This window comes from Tetrao urogallus (genome assembly GCF_951394365.1).
Source record: "Tetrao urogallus genome assembly, chromosome: 1".
Classification (NCBI taxonomy): domain Eukaryota; kingdom Metazoa; phylum Chordata; class Aves; order Galliformes; family Phasianidae; genus Tetrao; species Tetrao urogallus.
In genome coordinates this window covers 170,860,787-170,879,199 of record NC_136813.1, presented here as the reverse complement: position 1 = coordinate 170,879,199, position 18,413 = coordinate 170,860,787, and the positions used below count along the sequence as shown (strand labels likewise).

Here is an 18,413-nt window from a genome sequence, read left to right as displayed (position 1 = left end):
TTAATTGTATCATCAAAGATCACATTTAAAAATAAAATAAATCTGCAAAAATTATTGCAGTAATTCTTAATACAGAGACCTCAGACCACAAGACCTAAAGAACTCCACATCAGTTTTGTCCTCTTTGAAATAAAGTGAAACATGCCCCCTGCCACTATTTTTCTGCAAGTATGTTGACTTTTCCTTCAGCTAAAGGACAAGGATTCACTGCAAGGGGAACACTATATGCAGAAGTAGTATGTGAACTTCAGAATTTTGTAAAGGTCATGCTCATTTTCTCTCAGTATCAGTCTGAGCCCTTCCCCATGCCCTTACAGAGGTATTGGCACTTTGCATTCTGCTGCCTGAAATAAATCCCACCTTTTCATTATAAACTTAGTTTTAGTTGGTCACCAAATTTTTGCAGCATCTTGTGACTCATTTATCAGAATCATTATGAGTTTTTCTATGTATTTCAATTTGACTAATTCAAAAAACAGATTAACCGGATCAACTTTCCATCAGTCATCTTTAAGTTCACAAGCAATTGTAATAGATAGAGGTCTCTACCCAACATGGAACAAGGCTGGCCTCAATGCTGATTTGACTCCAATTACTCTATGGTGACTGATTTAACTTAAGTGCTTCCTGATTTATATCTGTGCACTGTAACCCTGAGCAAAACTAGAAACAGTTATCACATATCAGTTGTTCTATGCTCTTTTACAACATTTGCATTCTGTTCTGGAAACACCTAACTTGATAACCTTTATCATGCAGGTAGCATGCTTGTTTTGTACAGCTAAACAAAATAGGTGGGAAACATTAAAAAACTATTAAATGGCCTGAGTTCCAGATGGTTTGCTTGCTTAGTAAAGTAACAGTATCTGCTGAGATGGCTGTGGTGATGTGGATCCTTTTCTTTACTAAATACACACAGTAGGAAGTTTTCCTCTGCCTTTTTTGTCATCTTTACTGCTCTCTTATTTCATGACCTCTGAGTTAATCCTTCTATTCTTCCTATTAGCAAGTTTAAGCAGGCAAACTTCAAACAGACTAGCAATGGGTCACAAGGTTTAATGGGCATGTAGATAATCATCTAAATTACATTTCTGTAGCTGATGGGCCAGACAGTCTTAGAGAGTAACTTTACCAGCTTTCACTGTTAATCAGCAAGGATTGTGTGTCTCAGTAGGTATCTGCCTTTGCCTGCCTCCCAGAGGGGCTGGGTCCTACTGACTGATTAGCAAAGGCAGCTGCATTAGCTTTCTTCTCCCACAAAGTGCGTTATGGGGGCAGAAATGACTTGAAAGGCAAATGTGACCACAGCTCAAACACCAAGCACTCTCTTCTCATCGCTGTGGAATTGCTGGCCCTCCTCTTGCAGATTATGATACTCGGCACAACAGTTGGTGCCAATTTTTATGATCTGTTAACACTTAGGAAGCCTCACTCTGAAGGCTTTTCTTTCACATCTATTGTGGCATCAAGGGGAAAATTCAACGGGCTATTTCACATTTTCTGATGAATCTCACGCAGCAGCGTTTGAAGCAAAGTGATAATAATAGAGTAATTGAACTGTCAATAGTGAATGCCCTGGAATTCAGCTTTGAAACACAAACTGTAGAAGGATGGGAGAAGAGGATAACAGTTCTCTGTAGGATGCAGACAATCTTACGGCCTCAGAAATAACAATAGATATATACTGTAAAGCTGACTTTCTCAGTGAAGATACTCCCAAAGGAAAGTGAGCCCCTTGTTTGTCTTATACTGGGAATTGTGTTTTCTATCTACCTTGATCCTGAAAGGAACGAGAGCAGTGAGGATTGGTTTCCTTACTGGCAGAAGTGTCTCCTTCTGGTTTTAGGCTTGTCTTTCAAAGTAAATGTTTCTCAGTGATTTATTTTACTACTTTTTAACAAGATGTCAAATAAGCATAAAGCCAGATCAATTAAACACAATAAGCTTTCACTGTCTTATGTGTGCATAGCATAGACTAATACCAGCACCCTGTCTAAACAAGGTAGACTGTTTTATACATTCATAACTCTAAACAGAAAAGAATCTGAATTAGCCAGATGAGGAGCACAAAAGTGCATTTTGGATCTCAGTTGAGAACATTCTACAACAAGAAACTACCTAGGAACAAAGTACAGTCACGAACACTGATTGCCTTGTTTACCTCTTCAGCTCTTAGAAAGGAAGTTGGATTTTGACTTTCCACAAGTTTTCAATTGAATCACAGAATCATAGAATGGCTTGGGTTGGAAGGGACCCCAAGGACCATTGAGTATAATCATGGCTCCTGTGAAGTAGGTACTACTGCTTCAGACTGATTTTAGAGAGACATGCATTAGGCTATATACTTCTTTGATTTTCCAGTCCACAAAGCTTACTATCTCTCAAACCTCTAAACAAGGCTGACCAAATTTCCTATTTTGTCTGGGACAGTCCCAGATCTCAAAGATCAACTCATGCACTTATACACTTTGTCAATTTTGTTTCAAGTGTTAACAGAGGCAAGGTATTATCCTGTTTGCCCACATTCGTCTGGCAGACAGAGGAAGATATCCACTTGTGGTGCCACAGCATCTTTGCTCTTTCAGTGAGAGCTGGTCAGAACAGATCAAACCATTACGTTGGACCATGAAACGTATGACAGCATTTCAGTCGTGTCACATCCTCTTTACAACATAATACAAGGAAATAAGATTTGAATTTCAAATCTTTGGGAGTAAACAGCCTGAAGAGCTTATAGCCTTTACACAGCCCAGCAATAAATCACTTCAGTCTTCTTTGTTCCACTGTACTGTACAGCTGATTTGTGCACCTCCCTTTGCTTTGCCATGCCTTGCCTGCAGCACAGCTATTTTTTCTGGAGATGCATACGCAGGCATACTACTTCCTCTGCAGACTGATTTTTGAGCCCAGATCGTATTAATTAACACTAGTGAAATGAGACTAGTAAGGCCAGATCCAAAGAACATTAAAGTCAATGGCAGTCTTTTTTTCAGTGTTCAAAGAACTAGGATTAAGGGTATTTTTCTTTTCCTTTACTATTATGCATATTGTAAAAATGGCTTTTGCTCCAGTACAAACTGCAATGACCATTTATATATTAAAAAGTAATCAGTCATACATGCAACACACAATAATGTTACTGTGATTACCTTCTAAAAACTTTGCCCATGTGCATATAGTGATTTGTCTGCAGCTAACAAACTGGCATTCTGATCACAGCTGTAAAACTCTGTGTACAGCGTTAGTCATTCATGAACTTTCTCTCTGTGAATCAGGTACACTGACAGAATACTAACACCAACGTGGCCATTTACCCCAAATATAAGCTACATACCTCAGCAATGTTTTCAAAACCTTGGATGACCTTTCCTTTCTCCCCAGTTCCTTCTATTACTGTACTTTTAAACATAGCATTGCACTTTCTGGAGCTAGGAAAGAAGAAATACTTAACTCATACTTGTGGCTCTCATATGCATACAGCTCATAAAAAGACTTTAGTCTTTGTCATAATATCTTATATAGAAATGGAAGCACAGAAAAAATATGGCCTAGATTCTGAATTTGCTATGTTTCCAGTGCAACCAAGGGCAAACAATGGCTTCTAAACAGTCCCTAAGTATCTGCAGGGGAATTGCTGGCTTCTCTCCAGAGACCTCAAGAGATTTCATTAGGTGACTTGGAGATCCAGATGCTGAGGAGGAGAATGCCCAGAGCCAGCTGCTAATCTCTAGCACCCTACGTGAAGGTTTCAGGGCTGTATGCCTCTGTCTGCTCAGGGTCTGACTCCAACAGTACATTATTGCAGGCAAGAGGCAGTTAGATAGGAATGACCTTTCAGGAGGTGGTCAGGTTGGGCTAGGATCCCCCCAAGAACTCAGCCATCAGGATGGCCTCAGGCTGGAGTGACTCAAACATAGCTCTCCTGCACTTGCTGGGCCACAACACAGAAATGCAGGGAAGAATCCCTGTGGAGAGCAGGAAGAGGAAAGAGAAACAAGCACATAGAAGTCTGTATTGCACAAAGCCTTCTGTGAAAATTGCTGCTACCAGTTATCCAGCAGAATGGAATTGGTTACTGGGCCTATGTCACAACAAAATCATCTGAATTAACAGCAAAAAAGGACTGTAAGCAAAAATCTACTGCAAATATGGGGGATGATTGGCTGATAGCTTAAAATAAACAAAAACCCTATAACTAAGAAGAGTTATACAAAACCAACTTTTTGATCAGCTTTTCCAGAGAACTGTAGTCTCCCAGGAGCTGAATTGCCTACCCAGCATTTATTGCTGTCTGTCTCTTTTCACATTCACCCACAATGGCTCGCTGCTATTATTTAAAAAGACATTTCAATCCTGTGGTTAAAGGCATGGAATCAAAATACCCTTGGTCAAGTCCAATCTGTCCTAGCAGTCTTTGATTGGTTTGGAGAAAGCACTGTATCTGCAGCATTTGCCTCTACAGCACTGTGTCTGCCTCTGCATCTCCCTTCCTGCAGCACCCTTGAGAGCAGGCATTGCAAGACATCTGTCAGGCTACAACGTCCAATCACACACCCCACTAGCACCAGTGGGATCTTGCTCAGCATTTGCAATTATACTGGTCATAATTTGGCTCCCTACCACTTGTAGTCATGCAATTATGAATATCTATCTATTCAGCAGGCTCCTGGGAAGATCTTCATCTTCTGTATATTTAGAGTATTATGCATGCCCATGAGATGACATAAATAATTGTATAAAGGGAGAGAACAGTCTGAACACGTGAGAATAGAATTGCTCTTTAAGGTCTTTGAAGTTTATCTTTTACAATTTTGTTCCTCCCATAATTATACACTAGCATTCTTCTATGGCAGTATAACAGGAAAATAACCCTTCAAATCAGGATTCACCTAAATGAGTTCCTAGGATGGCAGGATGTTTTTAGGAAGGCTGCGCTAAGCTGCAAACATGCAGAAAAAGGAATTATTAAATCTGTTGCAGAGGTTGGTGTCAGTAAACTGAGTGGTAATTAAGAGTGAGATAACTTCTCATTTAAGAAGCTTCTAACTACAAGACTGTTGCCCAACAAAAGGAAACAGAGAAAAAAAGAAGGCTGAAAGCTGCCAAAAATAGTATCTCTTAAGGGGTGAATTACTGTAACCTTGTACTTCCTCTGAAAAGGATCATAAATGTAATGAGTTTGTTAATATCATGCTCTGCCTCTGGAGGTGTTCAAGATAAGGATGGATGCCGCCCTGGGCAGCCTAGTCTTGTACCAGATTGGGAGGTTGGTGGCTCTGCCACAGGCAGAGGGTTGGAACTTGGTGATCTTTGGGGCCCCTTCCAGTCCAAGTCATTCTATGATTCTATGATCTCAGTCATAATCAGCTCAAAACTTCTGAATCACTAAACCAGCACTCACGTGTCTTGCCTAAAAGCCCTGCTGGCAAGTTGTCCACTAGCGATCTGTGTAACACACCATTTCCCATGTACAAACCATCATAACAATGACAAATGTAGCTGCTGCATGGAAAAAGACACCCTCTTTGCTCTCTGCCTGATACTTCTGGAGAAGCTTCCTGGAAGGCATCTGGCATTAATCTGGTGCCATATGTTAAGCAGGACCTATTTACAGAAAGAAAAATAAGCACAGCAAATATCAAATCGAGAAAACAGGCAAAATGCATTAAAAAGCAAGACTATATGCTTTTCTCCAGGCAGCCAGAGCCATGATGGACTTAAGCCTACAAATTTGGGCTCTGCAATGTGGCATCCCTAAAATGCTGGAGGCTGTGATGATAGTCCTAGCTGGGCACAGCTGGTACTGGAGGTACTGGATGAAGCTCTGAAGCAAAATTTCGTTCCGTGTCTAGAGAAAGAGACACTTACATTGAAGCACAGCCATACTGATCCTTTTTTTGGCTCTTCCCACCTTATTCCAATTTGTTCAGAGCACAGCAGTTGTCTGACAGGGAACAGAAACTGCAAGAACCAATGATTAACAGATGATGGTGCAGATTATATATAAGTCAACTATGTCGGTGAAGGAAGTGAGCTTGATTTATAAAAAGAAAATCTAAAAGTATTACATTAATTCCCCGAAGGAGACAGATCTCTGCTCTGTTGAGCTTTCCAGACCTCCCTTTAAAGCAGCAGATACTGGCTGCTGACCAACATACCAGCCTAACAGCCACATCTCTGGTTCTGAGATCCAAAAGGAGTTCAGCACAGAATAGCAGAAATGCAGAGAAGATCCATCATGGTTAATTGTTCCTCTGAGTCATCCACAAAGCAATACTTTAAATCAACACAAAAGTCTTTCTTATAATTAAGAAAATGTGGCAAGCCTTCTTTCCCCAATGGCATAGATGTTGACAGTCAGAAAATGCTGACTTTACAAAACGTTTTGTTCTGATGTACACAGAAATTAACTCTACTTGGAAATTAGCTTGCCGTGTTTAGTATTTAAACCTCCACCTTTTATATCTTTTAAAATACACTTTTTAGGTTGTCATGGTTTTATGATTTTTGGTTATAAGTATTCCACACCATAACATCATGTAATGCACTTGTGCAGCAAGTTGAGTTATTACGTTAGCTGCTTGTAAATATTCTGCTTGTAAATTATTATACATCTCTTATCTTTACATGTTTTAAAATTTTCCAGTGTTTTTTAGGTTTTTGTGAGCTGTTGTCTGATCGTGGATTTAGGAAAATTACTAACAATTTCAGCAGCTTTTCTGCAAGTGAAATCATTCACATACATTGCTTATAATACCTAATTTCTCTCAAGATACGTTCTCCATTAGTGTAATTTGGAATTTCTCCCTTTAAATTAGTTTAGCCATGTCGATATATAGGAGATGAAGATGAAGATGAAGATATAATTTATGTCAGTCTCTGTGTATTAATTTTCTAAGTACTGTGGGGCTTCCATCTGAAATACCTGCAATTTAACAATGCATTGTTTGCTATGTATTTGCTCCTCAAGTTTATATGAGAACTACTCTGTATTTCCTCGTGAACAGTTACAGGTATACAAAAAATAAAAAACCAAAATAACAAAGGAAAACAAACTCATTTATGCTTTATTCAATAGATTAATAGCAACACAAATGTAGTTCTAGTGTTTTGTGTGTTTTCACACAGCAAATCACATCTACAGTTTCTGGATATGAAGCTCCTGTTTATTTGAAGTCAGATCTCTGGTTTTCTCCGTACAGCTGTAACTTTTCACTCATAAAAGCTTTAAACCCCATATGGATGTGAATTTCTTTCCTGGACAAAGCAAACGGTGATCTAACACAGCCACTGCCACTCCTCTGGATCCAGTTGCTCCTATCCCTTCATTATGCTAACACGGTAAGACTGGGAATCTTATCCTAGAAACTAGTCCATTAAAAATAATGTTTAAGAAAGGTCTTCCATCTGGTTCATGCATAGCTGCAGGCAAGGAAGGAATGCTGAAGTTGGCATTACTCCTAGAAAGATGACTGCCATACTATTCTCCCACCACTGTTTCTGAAGAAAATTTAAATGTGGCTTGAGTATTTCAGTCCTATGAATGAGTGACTTTTTCTTGCCCAGCCTCTCTTTCTATGAAAATAGGGTTCTACTTTTGGATCCAATGATAGCTAAGATCTCTAGACTAACAGTTATACTGACATCTTGAGTAAGAAATTTCCTTCTAATTGAAGGACATTCTTTTGAAGAAAATATATGCTGTAATAACAATGCTTTTTAAAAAGGAGCAGCAAAAGAAAAAGAGAGAGCTCAAAGTAATTTCTTTAAAGTTTAGGGTATTTTTCTTGTTGTTTTCTGAAAATATTAAGAATATTGGAAAAAACCCTGACTAGCTCTAGATCTAAGAAGACTAAGGAATGCAATGCGTGACTGCACATATAATGGATTTTCTTTTATTTTCTTTTATTCTCTGAAGGGGAAATTAGCTGACTTTGCAAGTAAGATAGAATCTACTTGCTGATACGATTTGGCTGTATATTCAGTTCAAGAGAAGCACCTTCTGCATGTCTTATAGTGACGTGAATGCAGCACTGCCAAGAAGGTTGACTGCTACCACAGTGAGTACTGCAAAAAAATAAGTCTGCACAAAGCATCCACAGTGCACTAAGAATAGAAGAGATGTGTGGTTCATCATGGAGGTCACACAGAATCTAATGCAACAGATAGGAATTGCAGAAGAGACAAATGTGATTCAAACCTGTCCTGATGAGGACAAGATACTTGTTTCTCTCCCAGGCTTTTTTTTTTTATTATTTTTATAGACTCTATTCCATTTTTGCAAGTTTGAAATCTTTTTATGAAAGCACCAAAAAGGAGTTCATGTTTCTGTAACAGACACAATTCTTACATATATTATCTGGTAGGAAAATATTGTAATTGGAACAGCACACAGCTGAAAATGAACTTGAAACATCAGGTAAGTTTTTAAAGCTATTCTATCGTACTTTCTTTCTCTCAGACGTGAGAAATCTGTAGAAGAGGCTGAACATCCTTAAAACACACACTGCACTGGACTGATTCTGGAAGGTGCTTTTGCAAGTTTTATGCAAACGTACAAAGCAGATGATACACACTGTGGCTAGAAATATAATTCTACTGATCTCTCATAATGAATGCAAAACAAAATTATTAACTGTATTACTAAAATATACACACAAATAACATGTGATAGCGAGATATGACAGCTACAAATGTTCACAGTGCCAAACAAAGTTCCCCAAACACATCATGAGTTACTATCAATGACCCAAGCTACACAGAGTAGCAATGAAAGACATAATATTCATACCTTTCAAATGAGGTATATTGAAATCTTGTGTTTTAAAGACAGTGGGCCCTGCAAGAATGAATAAAATAGTCTGTTCTTTCTGATAGTGTGTGTAAGTAGCTCTGGAATCTTTCACTTGAGTATAATGCTGATATCCTGCTTTTTTCTGCTTTCTTACATCTGTCTTGGTATTGCAGCTTCATAGAGGATAATTAAATGGCACCTCCTCTTTCAAGAACACTTATTTTGAACACCGTCAACAGTTCTGCAAAATTAAGTTAAAGCACCAACCAACAACCTTTCCACATGCAGCCCCAGCAATACTGTCAGAACACAGAATACATAATGAAAGGTAATGAAAGTCACTGAAGGTGCTATGGTGATGCCACAATTTGTCCCCAGCTAATCTGGTTTTAACAAGGACATAACAGCTACTATCAAAAAGGAGACAGGACAATACTTTTTTTTCCTTTTAGAGGCTGCAAGGCTTGGAACCACACACTTCTTAATTCAATAGCCTTGATATTAATCCAGGATTATTCAACTGCATGGGAATTGTTAGAAGACTGGAAACAACATCCCACACTCTGTCTTTTTATGGTAACTTTCCTTATAGTATCAGCTTGCAGTGAAACCTGAATATCCTAATGGGATTAAACATAAAAGAAAGTCAGGCAAAAAGTCTATGGATTAGAATTTTAACTGAAGCCTTCTGTGAGAAAGACCACACCACTGTTAGTGTCCTTTTTCTCCCAATGTGTGATCCCAGTTGTGCCTAGTCAAGTGTCCAATGGAGACTCCATCAGTTCACGCTGTATTTATCCTTTTGCTCCTAAAACAGGTGTCTTGTTACTAAGAGAACAAGCACTCATGCCATTGATCAGGCTGCATTAGCCCCCCTTGTAAGAGCCCGTGATGTTCACTGGTATGAAATGCAGAGTGTAATTATGCTATTTAAGAAGTGAGCGTTCAACTGATAGAAACCGTCACTCTAAGGCAGGAAACTGATGTAGTAAATATGGAAAAGGACAATGCTTTTGAGTGTTTCAGAATGTCATGTCTATCACCAGCTCCAGCCTTCGTTTTTGAAATGTGCTCTCTGATAAGTTTACCTTTAACATATCTAAAAAAATGTTAATTTAGAATCTCATACTGTATCTTCAGAGCTTTCATTAGATACCGCAAGAATGCTTTTCATCTCGTTTTTACTCTAAACTCCTTGAGTCCTCCCTAGCTCTGAACAATTATGTTTAATTAGAGAGCAGTTATTCAAGATGAGCAGTAAACTAAGCTCAATCAAAAGTAACTTCTAAAATGTTTCATTTTTATCATTCTAGATCTCTTTACCTTGACAGTGCTTCAAAGATTCATATTCAGTCCCATAAATGCTATCATAAAACCTTAACAACAGTGTAAATTCTAGTGTGGGAGGATGTGCAAGAAGTTGAATTCCTTTTTCTACATCTAGATATGCCATTCTAAATTGGGTGACAAGAGGGGCTTTCCTCACATCATCTCAGACAGGGTGTTTTTCTATTAGTGCTCAGCTTACTGATACTCTCCTGGAAGCTAGCCAGCGTTTTATCCATCTACAAAAGGCATGAGAGAAGACCCAGGAAACTACAGATCTGTTAGCCTGACCTCAGCCCCTGGAAAAATTATGGACAAAATTATCCTCAATGCTGCTGAAAGGCATTTGAAGACCAAAGCTTTTACCAGGTGATATCTAAATGGGTTCACAAAGAGAAAGTCCTGACTAAGTAATTTGATCTCCTCCTATGATAAGGTCACTCAGTGCATGAAGCGAAGGTGCTGGATATAGTTGTCCTGGATTCTAGTAAGGTCTTTGATGCTGTCCCTCACAGCACCCTTCTGGACAGATTGTCCAACTGTGACATGAACAGCTACATGCTGCTTGATGAAGTGGCTTAACAGCGGACCTCACATCTGATTGGTGGCCTGTCATTACTGGCTCAATTCTAGGGCTGGTTGTGTTCAACATTTTTATTGGTGACCTGGATGCAGGAGTAGAATGCATTCTCAGTTTGTTCAATGATGATGGCAAACTGGGAGGTGCTGCTGGCTCTCTCAAGGGACAGAAGCCTTTCAGAGGGTCCTAGATACATTGAAGCATTGGCAATCATCAATGTCATGAAATTCAATAAGGTTAGATGCTGAGTTCTGCTCCTAGTAACACACACTCAAGATATCTGGCTAGCTGCTGTACATGTGAACAGAAATCATAGGCATTACATGCTTTAATTATTGCTTGTTTTACTGTAGCAACTACTAGATCTAGTAGTGAGCCAGTACAAAGAACAAAAAGATGGTCCTTGACCTTTTAAGTTTGTAAGTTAATTTTGAGAGAAGGGTCAATAAATGGGTAGTGTGGTACTAGACTCATCACAATCAGGTAGGCAGATCAGCAGTCAGTAGGCTGTGACTGCTACATATATCTTATCTGACAGTTCTGATTTACAGATTGAGATAATTATTGTCCATCAACATTTATAACATCATTGGTTCTTGTTGTAAATTCCACTGCTTGTTTCTTCACAATTAAAAAAAACCCCTGAACTTATTAATCTGATCCGTCGCTTAAAATGCTCAGACTTTGCCCACCAAAAGTAACTTCTGCAGTATACAGAAAGAAACTGGAAAAGGAAAATAGAGCTATCCTCCAGGTTTTCTTTATTTCCCAAAGAATTTTGTTATCACCATAGTGAAAGTAACTAGAAGCTTCACTGTTCCTTTCTTTCATTTTTTAATTCCAATTTTGTGTCTATCTCAGCTTCCCACAGTCCCCTCCTAAGACCTATGGGACAGACTCTCACACTTTGTTTTCACTCAACAGACCCACTGTTTCCTAAAGATTGTCATTTGCTAGGAGTAATTTATATATATACCCATGTATACCCAAACTTACGTTTGGATAAATGGGATTTAAGCAGAAATTGTCTCTTCCTTTGAGCAAGTGTTTTGTGCTTCTGCATGTTTATTTTCCATTGTGTCTGTTAAGCTTTTAGAATAACCACTTTTAAATCATAAATTTTCTAGCATCATTTGTCCTGAACAGTGTTAAATGTGCCAACATCTAACATCTAACAGTCACATAGTACTGAGATGGTTTTCCTGCAAGTTCTCTGATGGGTAATCTTTGGCTGACCGAAGAAAGGATTAATTAACCTAGAGTTCTCAAATGCATGCTGACTGTAACAGGTCAATTTTATACTGAAAAACTTGTGTAAATGTTGTATTTCATACAATTATAGCAATTAGAGCCCAGATTCTAATCTCACCAAATCCGACACTATACAGAGAAACCAGAAAAATCCACTACTATTTTGTGTAATAAAAGAAAAGAGAAACAATACCTGCACAAAACCACAAATCATATAGTCATCAAACAAAGGCAGACTAGGGCGATCCTCTCGATAAATTTTGATTTTATAGCTGCTCACAACCTGAGGACTGGGCTGCGAATCATCTGTTACAAGAACAACAATTTTGTTCAATCCAAGGCCAAGTGGGTAGTTAGCAATGCTGAAAAAAGGGAAAAAAGAAAGAAAGTGGAATTAACACTGAAGAAACAAAGATTTTCACTGCATTGTATGGCAGCTAAACTTGCTCCTTGAGACTTCTATTTCTAAAAGTTTATTTTTGCCATACCTTTGTTTTTACATAGAAACAGCACACACTGTCCTCTAAAAAGAGTTTAAAATTCCTTCAAGAAGACAAAATAATGAAAGTGAAATTTTGCAAGAACAACTTCAGTGGCAGTGATAATTCTGATGGGAAATCCATGAATGAAGGCACTAGGGACAATAATTCCTGGCAGGTCCAAGTCCAGAGTGAAGTCCAAAGGGAGACAAATCAGACAAAAAGTGTCACCTATCTGAGGAAATTGTTACTAGCCAAACATGATGGAATCCCAGACTCAGTCTGACACAAAAACAAAGCTCAACTGTGCTCTTCTGATTGCAGTGAAATGAGAATGCTAGAAGACCGAGCCTACTCATCCAGAGCTTTTACTTTTCAGTGAAAAGGGCACATGGCTATTCTGTTTGCCTTTTGCAAGGAATAGCTCTCATACTTTTTGCAGACCTTCATTACCTCACAGTTTCTGTATATGTTGTAATGACTGTTAATATTAAAACACTGCAAAGATGGATGACAGAATTTTACAGGAGCTTTCATTTCAATCATAAACAAAGATTGATTTCTTACTGAAATTACAGGAAATACACTGGGTATAAGGCCAACAACCACTGTACAGACCAGCACTGATTGACTTATTATTATCAAGCATTCTAAATTGAAGTATCCACTTTGCAGTCAGTTGAAAGGCAGTGTGTTGTATAAATACTTTGTGCCATAAAGAAAAACCAGTTTAGTGAATCACTGTTACTTCCTTTCCCTTTTAAATCTTCAGTGCTAAGCAAGGAAATCTTTTACTAATGGCTACTGAGTGTGTAGGCCAGCCCTCAGGTTCTAAAGCACCTGGTGCAGATAAACACGCACTTCTTGACCCTCTTGATATCCAAAAGCAGGGTGGTCTGGCCCAAAATGTCTACTGGATACACGTTCTGCAGTTTGTGATAAATCTGGCTGAGAAACCCAAAACTGTAGGAAGGACTACAGAAATGATTAAACAGCATACATGATTGTGGGTGAGTGCTCAAATCTGGTACTTATTGATAACTTTGCTCTCTCACATGTCCTCCAGCATTATATCACTCAATAAGATTGGACAACCTGGTACTCTTCCTGATGTCAGTTCCTTACAATGTGATACTGATAAAAATTGATCATTCTGAATGTATACACCTGAACTTATTTTCTCTATTTCTCACCTTACCTAAGCAAACTGCTGGCAGAGGGAGAAAGTCCAGCAGGCTGTGGTGCAAAATCAAGACCTGGTTATGAAAGCTCATTTTCACTGCTGCCCTGATATATTTCTGAAGTTTACAACGCTTTTCTCTTTTAAACATTTATTTTGTTGCTAATACCTTGGTCCTTTCATCTCATCAAGGTGGACTTGGCACTGACAGTTAGAAGGCTCTGCTCCAATCTTCACTGTTACCACGTCAAATGGGACTTCTGCATAGTACTCCTTGATTTTTGGGTTAAACTGAGGATTCAAGTCCAGCTGTGGACTGGTGAAGATCTGCCTGATATGAGATAGGGTATCTTTATCTGTTCCAAGAAGGCATCAAAGGAAAAACAGTGAAATGTATGAACATTTATAAGTAACATGCAACTTCTGGCAGATTGATAACATGCACAGTAGAAAGATTTTAACTGCCTGCTCACTGTGAGACTGATAATCCTGATGCAAAGTCCTGCTGGCTGGCACTTGAGAGCCATTTTCAGGCCCTAGAGGGATTTTAGTCACTCAGTGCCCAATGACTCTAGTCAGAGGCACAAACTTCTAAGTCTTGATAAGCATCTGAAAATGCGAGGATTAGCTCTGCGAGATCCTGCCTCTAGTTGTTTAAATGGAACTTGAAAAAAAGTTAGGCCAAAATTCATAACCTTCTTAGGTACCAGCCTGTGTACAGGGTTTATGTACATGTGTTATTGCCAATAAAAATCAAAGTATGTTAGACCTAAGAACAAGTCACATGGAGATATCTAGACTCGTGGGGTCATTTGTAGTACAGCTTGAAGCATGATTTATTAAAATTCCTAAATAAAAAAATTCCAGATACTTTCTTGTTTATAAAATCTCCACAATCAGATCCTATTTGCCCAAATGTATCTTTTATTTTGTAGTGTTTGCCAAATGACTCCTGAGAATAATCATTTGCTGGCAACTCATCTGTGACAAATATTTTAATCCAACCTATTGAAATCAGATTTACAGAACAATTATGTATTGAAAATTTTCTTTCCACATATATTATCTAGTATGTGTTTAAAACTGGGTACTTGAGAAAATACTTCAGCCAGAAAATTCTCTGTAATATATGAACTGATCTTGTGGCTTGAACTGTTGGGTTTTTTTAAGGTTCACAAGGATGCATGCATTTCTGTGTCTTTCCTGCCTCGGTTGCACACTAAAGAAAGCAAACAGGGCAATTTCAGTAATCTTGCAGTAATCTTGCAAGTAAAGGGAGATGTTCCAGAGAAAGGGCAGGGCTAGATTTGCAGGGTAATAGAGACTCATAAATTGACAGAAATACTGACTTTATGGCACCATAAACTGTTCCCCAGATACTCTACACATTACCTAGAGGGATTATGTCACTAATTGCTAAAACCAGAGGAGAAATTTTCAAAATAAAATGAATTGAGATAACTTCAAAATTAAATGGCAATCAATCATATGGTGATGACAGCCAACCATGAACTATTCCTGGCCTCTGACTGACACAGGCACTCCTGGAAGCATGTTACAATCACTAACAGAGAGGAAAAGTAGCTGAATGAGTAGAAAAGCCTCTCCTCTGCAAAGCAATTATTTCACATTGAAAAGCAAATTATTCCTCAGATAATACATCAGTAAGGAAGGCAGAAAAAGCACTGTTGCTAGTACAGACAGCAGCACTACAAGCAGAACACTTCAGAAAACTCTTCTACTCTAAAGCAGTTATTTAAAATCACTGAGATGAGAGCTGGCCTGCTATAAGGCTGATTCAACTCCATGCAAGCTTAAAAGCTAGTCCACAAAAACAGATGTATGCTAAAGTTCTTGTAAATGAGGAGCAAAGTCTACTGAAGTACAGCAGGGAATCAATGAGTGTTGGAATATGCACAGTACTCATATATAGAAACATTTAATTTTGTACTTGAGGCTTATTTAACATAACAGCCTAATTACTGAGCAATTCACAAACATTATTTCTACTTAAAATTCCCTTGTTATGTAACAGCTTACAGGCACTCAATTCATTTAAGGGTTATGTAGAAAAAAAGGCAAGAAATTTGTTCAGGTAATATCTTGTCTTCCCTCCTAGTGATTTAGAAAACCCTCGACTTACCATAACTGCACTGAATTTCTTTAGTGTTACTGGTATAATGCAATGCTGAAAGAAACAGAAACATAAATTTTATTTTCTAATCCTGATTCACAATCCTACGGCAAAAGGAGCTCTCATTTTGGTAATTACATTAAAAAAATCTTTGCAGTGTCAGATTTAGCTTTAGGCTCAAGAACCCTGCTCATCAACTTAGCAGAACACTTATGCAGATAAGGAAGAAATTGCTTTTTTATATGCAGTAAGTCAAGATCTTCCAGCTGGAATACAAAATTGTGTAATCTAAATCATATATATTGTCAGAAGTACTAAAAATAGGAAAGACATATTCCATATGAAATGTTTTACTCTTATCCCATACCTTCATGATTCTTCCACAAGCGAAAATGAAAGTTCTGTTTTGGAATCACATTTTCTTGAGAAGAATTCCTGTCAATTCAATAGCAGATACATTTCTACATTAGTGGAAGAAACAGAATTCATGGAACATTTTTCAAAAAATTATATGTGGCAATGCGTGGCAGATGATAATTTGATATTCTCTGTGGAAAGATGTAGCTTCTGGATGCCTGTTCCCAAAATTAGTAATGCTACCTGAATGAATGTGATAGAAAACACTTACTTTGTAATAAACAGTTTTATACACCATGAAGAGAAAGAAAATAAAAATAAATTTCTAAAAAATACTTGAATTGCTGGGAAAAGGCAGAGTAGATACAGCTGAGAATAAAACAACCCATGCCATATCTCTTTACAGTTTTATATTGCTTTTTTGTATATGCTTGAGATTGAAGTTAGACGTGAACTTAGTTCATGAACTGAACTCTGGCTGATGTGACCCTTTAAGAGGGTGCTTTTTTAAAAGGATCCAGTTTCAGATGTTTTTCTGCCAGTGTTTCCTGTAGAAGCCCTCATAAGGAAGCTTATTCCCAAATACTGCCCGCTCACTTAGAATTCTGAAAGACACAAGGTCATTCTCTGTGATAGGCAGGGGAGGTTCTGCACAAACAGCCAACTCTGATGTTTCACCAGGAACTGCTGAAAACAATACTAAAGTCCATCATAGTAAAAGGCAAACTGTCAAATACTGAAACAGATTCCTGCATTATCTCAGTGAGATAAGGGGTAAAAAACAGCTGTCTCTTGGCAGATCTGTGTGTCTTTGTATGTGCATGAACATGTAGTTTTGACATCTTGCACTGTCTAGACACCGCCCTTATTTCATGCACATTCATGACCTCTTTCAAAGGAGACAACAAACTAATAGAGAGCTTGTTTTCCACATTATAAGTCACTTAATACTCTGCTTTCTTCTTGCCAAGGAGGTAATAGCTAACAACAGCTGTCAAATACATTTTTTTCTCTCTCCACTGTTCCTTTTTGTATTGCAATCTCCCCAAAGCAATTGTAAGGTCAAAACAAGGTGTCTTAACTCTAGAAAACGTTAGAGTTTCATTTAGCCAGAGAGCACCACATGAATGTGGCAGCCATCACCACTGCAAGGGCCCAGCTTACTAAAGAACTTCATGAACTCTGTGCATCAATTCTGTAAGAGGACTATGTTTATCATCAAACATTAAGACTCATATAATAGCTCACTTAATTACAGTAAGGTATCAAAATTTAATATTTAGAAGTAGTATTATAGAAAGATAGGTTACTGTACTCATCACTGCTGAAGACTTAGCTTTTCAGTCATCAGCATCATCACATTTTCCTTTCTCCAAGCTCCTTCCATCAGCAGGACTGAGGAATGGTGAAGTTACGAAGCTTTCCCTCAGTCAGAGAGTGGCAGAGGTCCTGGATGCAGCATAATCCTTTCCTCCACACACTGTTGTGCAAGAAAGGACGTTCATTTGTATGAGCTGCCCCCTGTTTGTTTTACTCACTGTCTTGAATGAGCTATCAAGCACAGATGAGCACACTGCCTCTGTACTTTACTATGAGGTGTAATTGTAGATGTCTGTACATCATGTACCCTTGGTATATGTATATTTGTGAGCATACCTTTTGGGAGATCTCCTCTGTGTACCTCACAAAATGTTAACAGTAAATATGTCCTCTGGGACTCACTGTGATTCAACAAAAGAGAAATCTAAATGATTGACAGCAGTTGTAGTAATATAGCTTAGCAATAAGGGATATATAGAGATAGTTACATTTCACCATAAGATTAAAATCTAGTGACCCGTCTGGTAGACTAGGGAAAGGCTGTTGATGTGGTCTACCTAGACTTCAGCAAAGCCTTTGGCACTGTCTCCCACAGTATTCTGCAGAAGCTGGCAGCACTTGGCTTGGACAGGTGCACTCTTGGCTGGATAAGGAAATGGCTGGAAAGCCGGGCCCAGAGAGTGGTGGTGAATGGAGATAAATCAGCTAAATAGCTGATGACTGGTCACGAGTAGTGTTCCCCAGGGGTCGGTGCTGGGGCCTGTCCTCTTCAGTATCTTTATTGATGACCTGGATGAGGGCACTGAGTGCACCCTCAGTAAGTTTGCAGATGACACCAAGTTGGCTGGAAGTGTGGATCTGCCTGGGGGTAGCGAGGCCCTACAGAAGGATCTGGACAGGCTGGAGAGCTGGGCTGAAGACAATGGGATGAGGTTCAACAAGGCCAAATGCCGGGTCCTGCACTTCGGCCCCAACAACCCCAGGCGACGCTA

The 18,413-nt window shown here is 38.7% G+C and overlaps 1 protein-coding gene across 1 annotated transcript in view; it reads right to left on the bottom strand.

Annotated features, from left to right (window-relative positions):
- Positions 1-18,413, bottom strand: part of CPED1 (cadherin like and PC-esterase domain containing 1) — a gene marked incomplete at both ends in the record, with an annotated part of 139,980 nt that overhangs the window by 54,064 nt on the left and 67,503 nt on the right. Inside the window, 4 exons of the mRNA XM_079538371.1 lie at positions 12,145-12,313; positions 13,780-13,966; positions 15,754-15,798; positions 16,112-16,179. Coding sequence (XP_079394497.1) covers positions 12,145-12,313; positions 13,780-13,966; positions 15,754-15,798; positions 16,112-16,179 — 469 coding nt within the window. The remainder of the gene's footprint in view (positions 1-12,144; positions 12,314-13,779; positions 13,967-15,753; positions 15,799-16,111; positions 16,180-18,413) is intronic.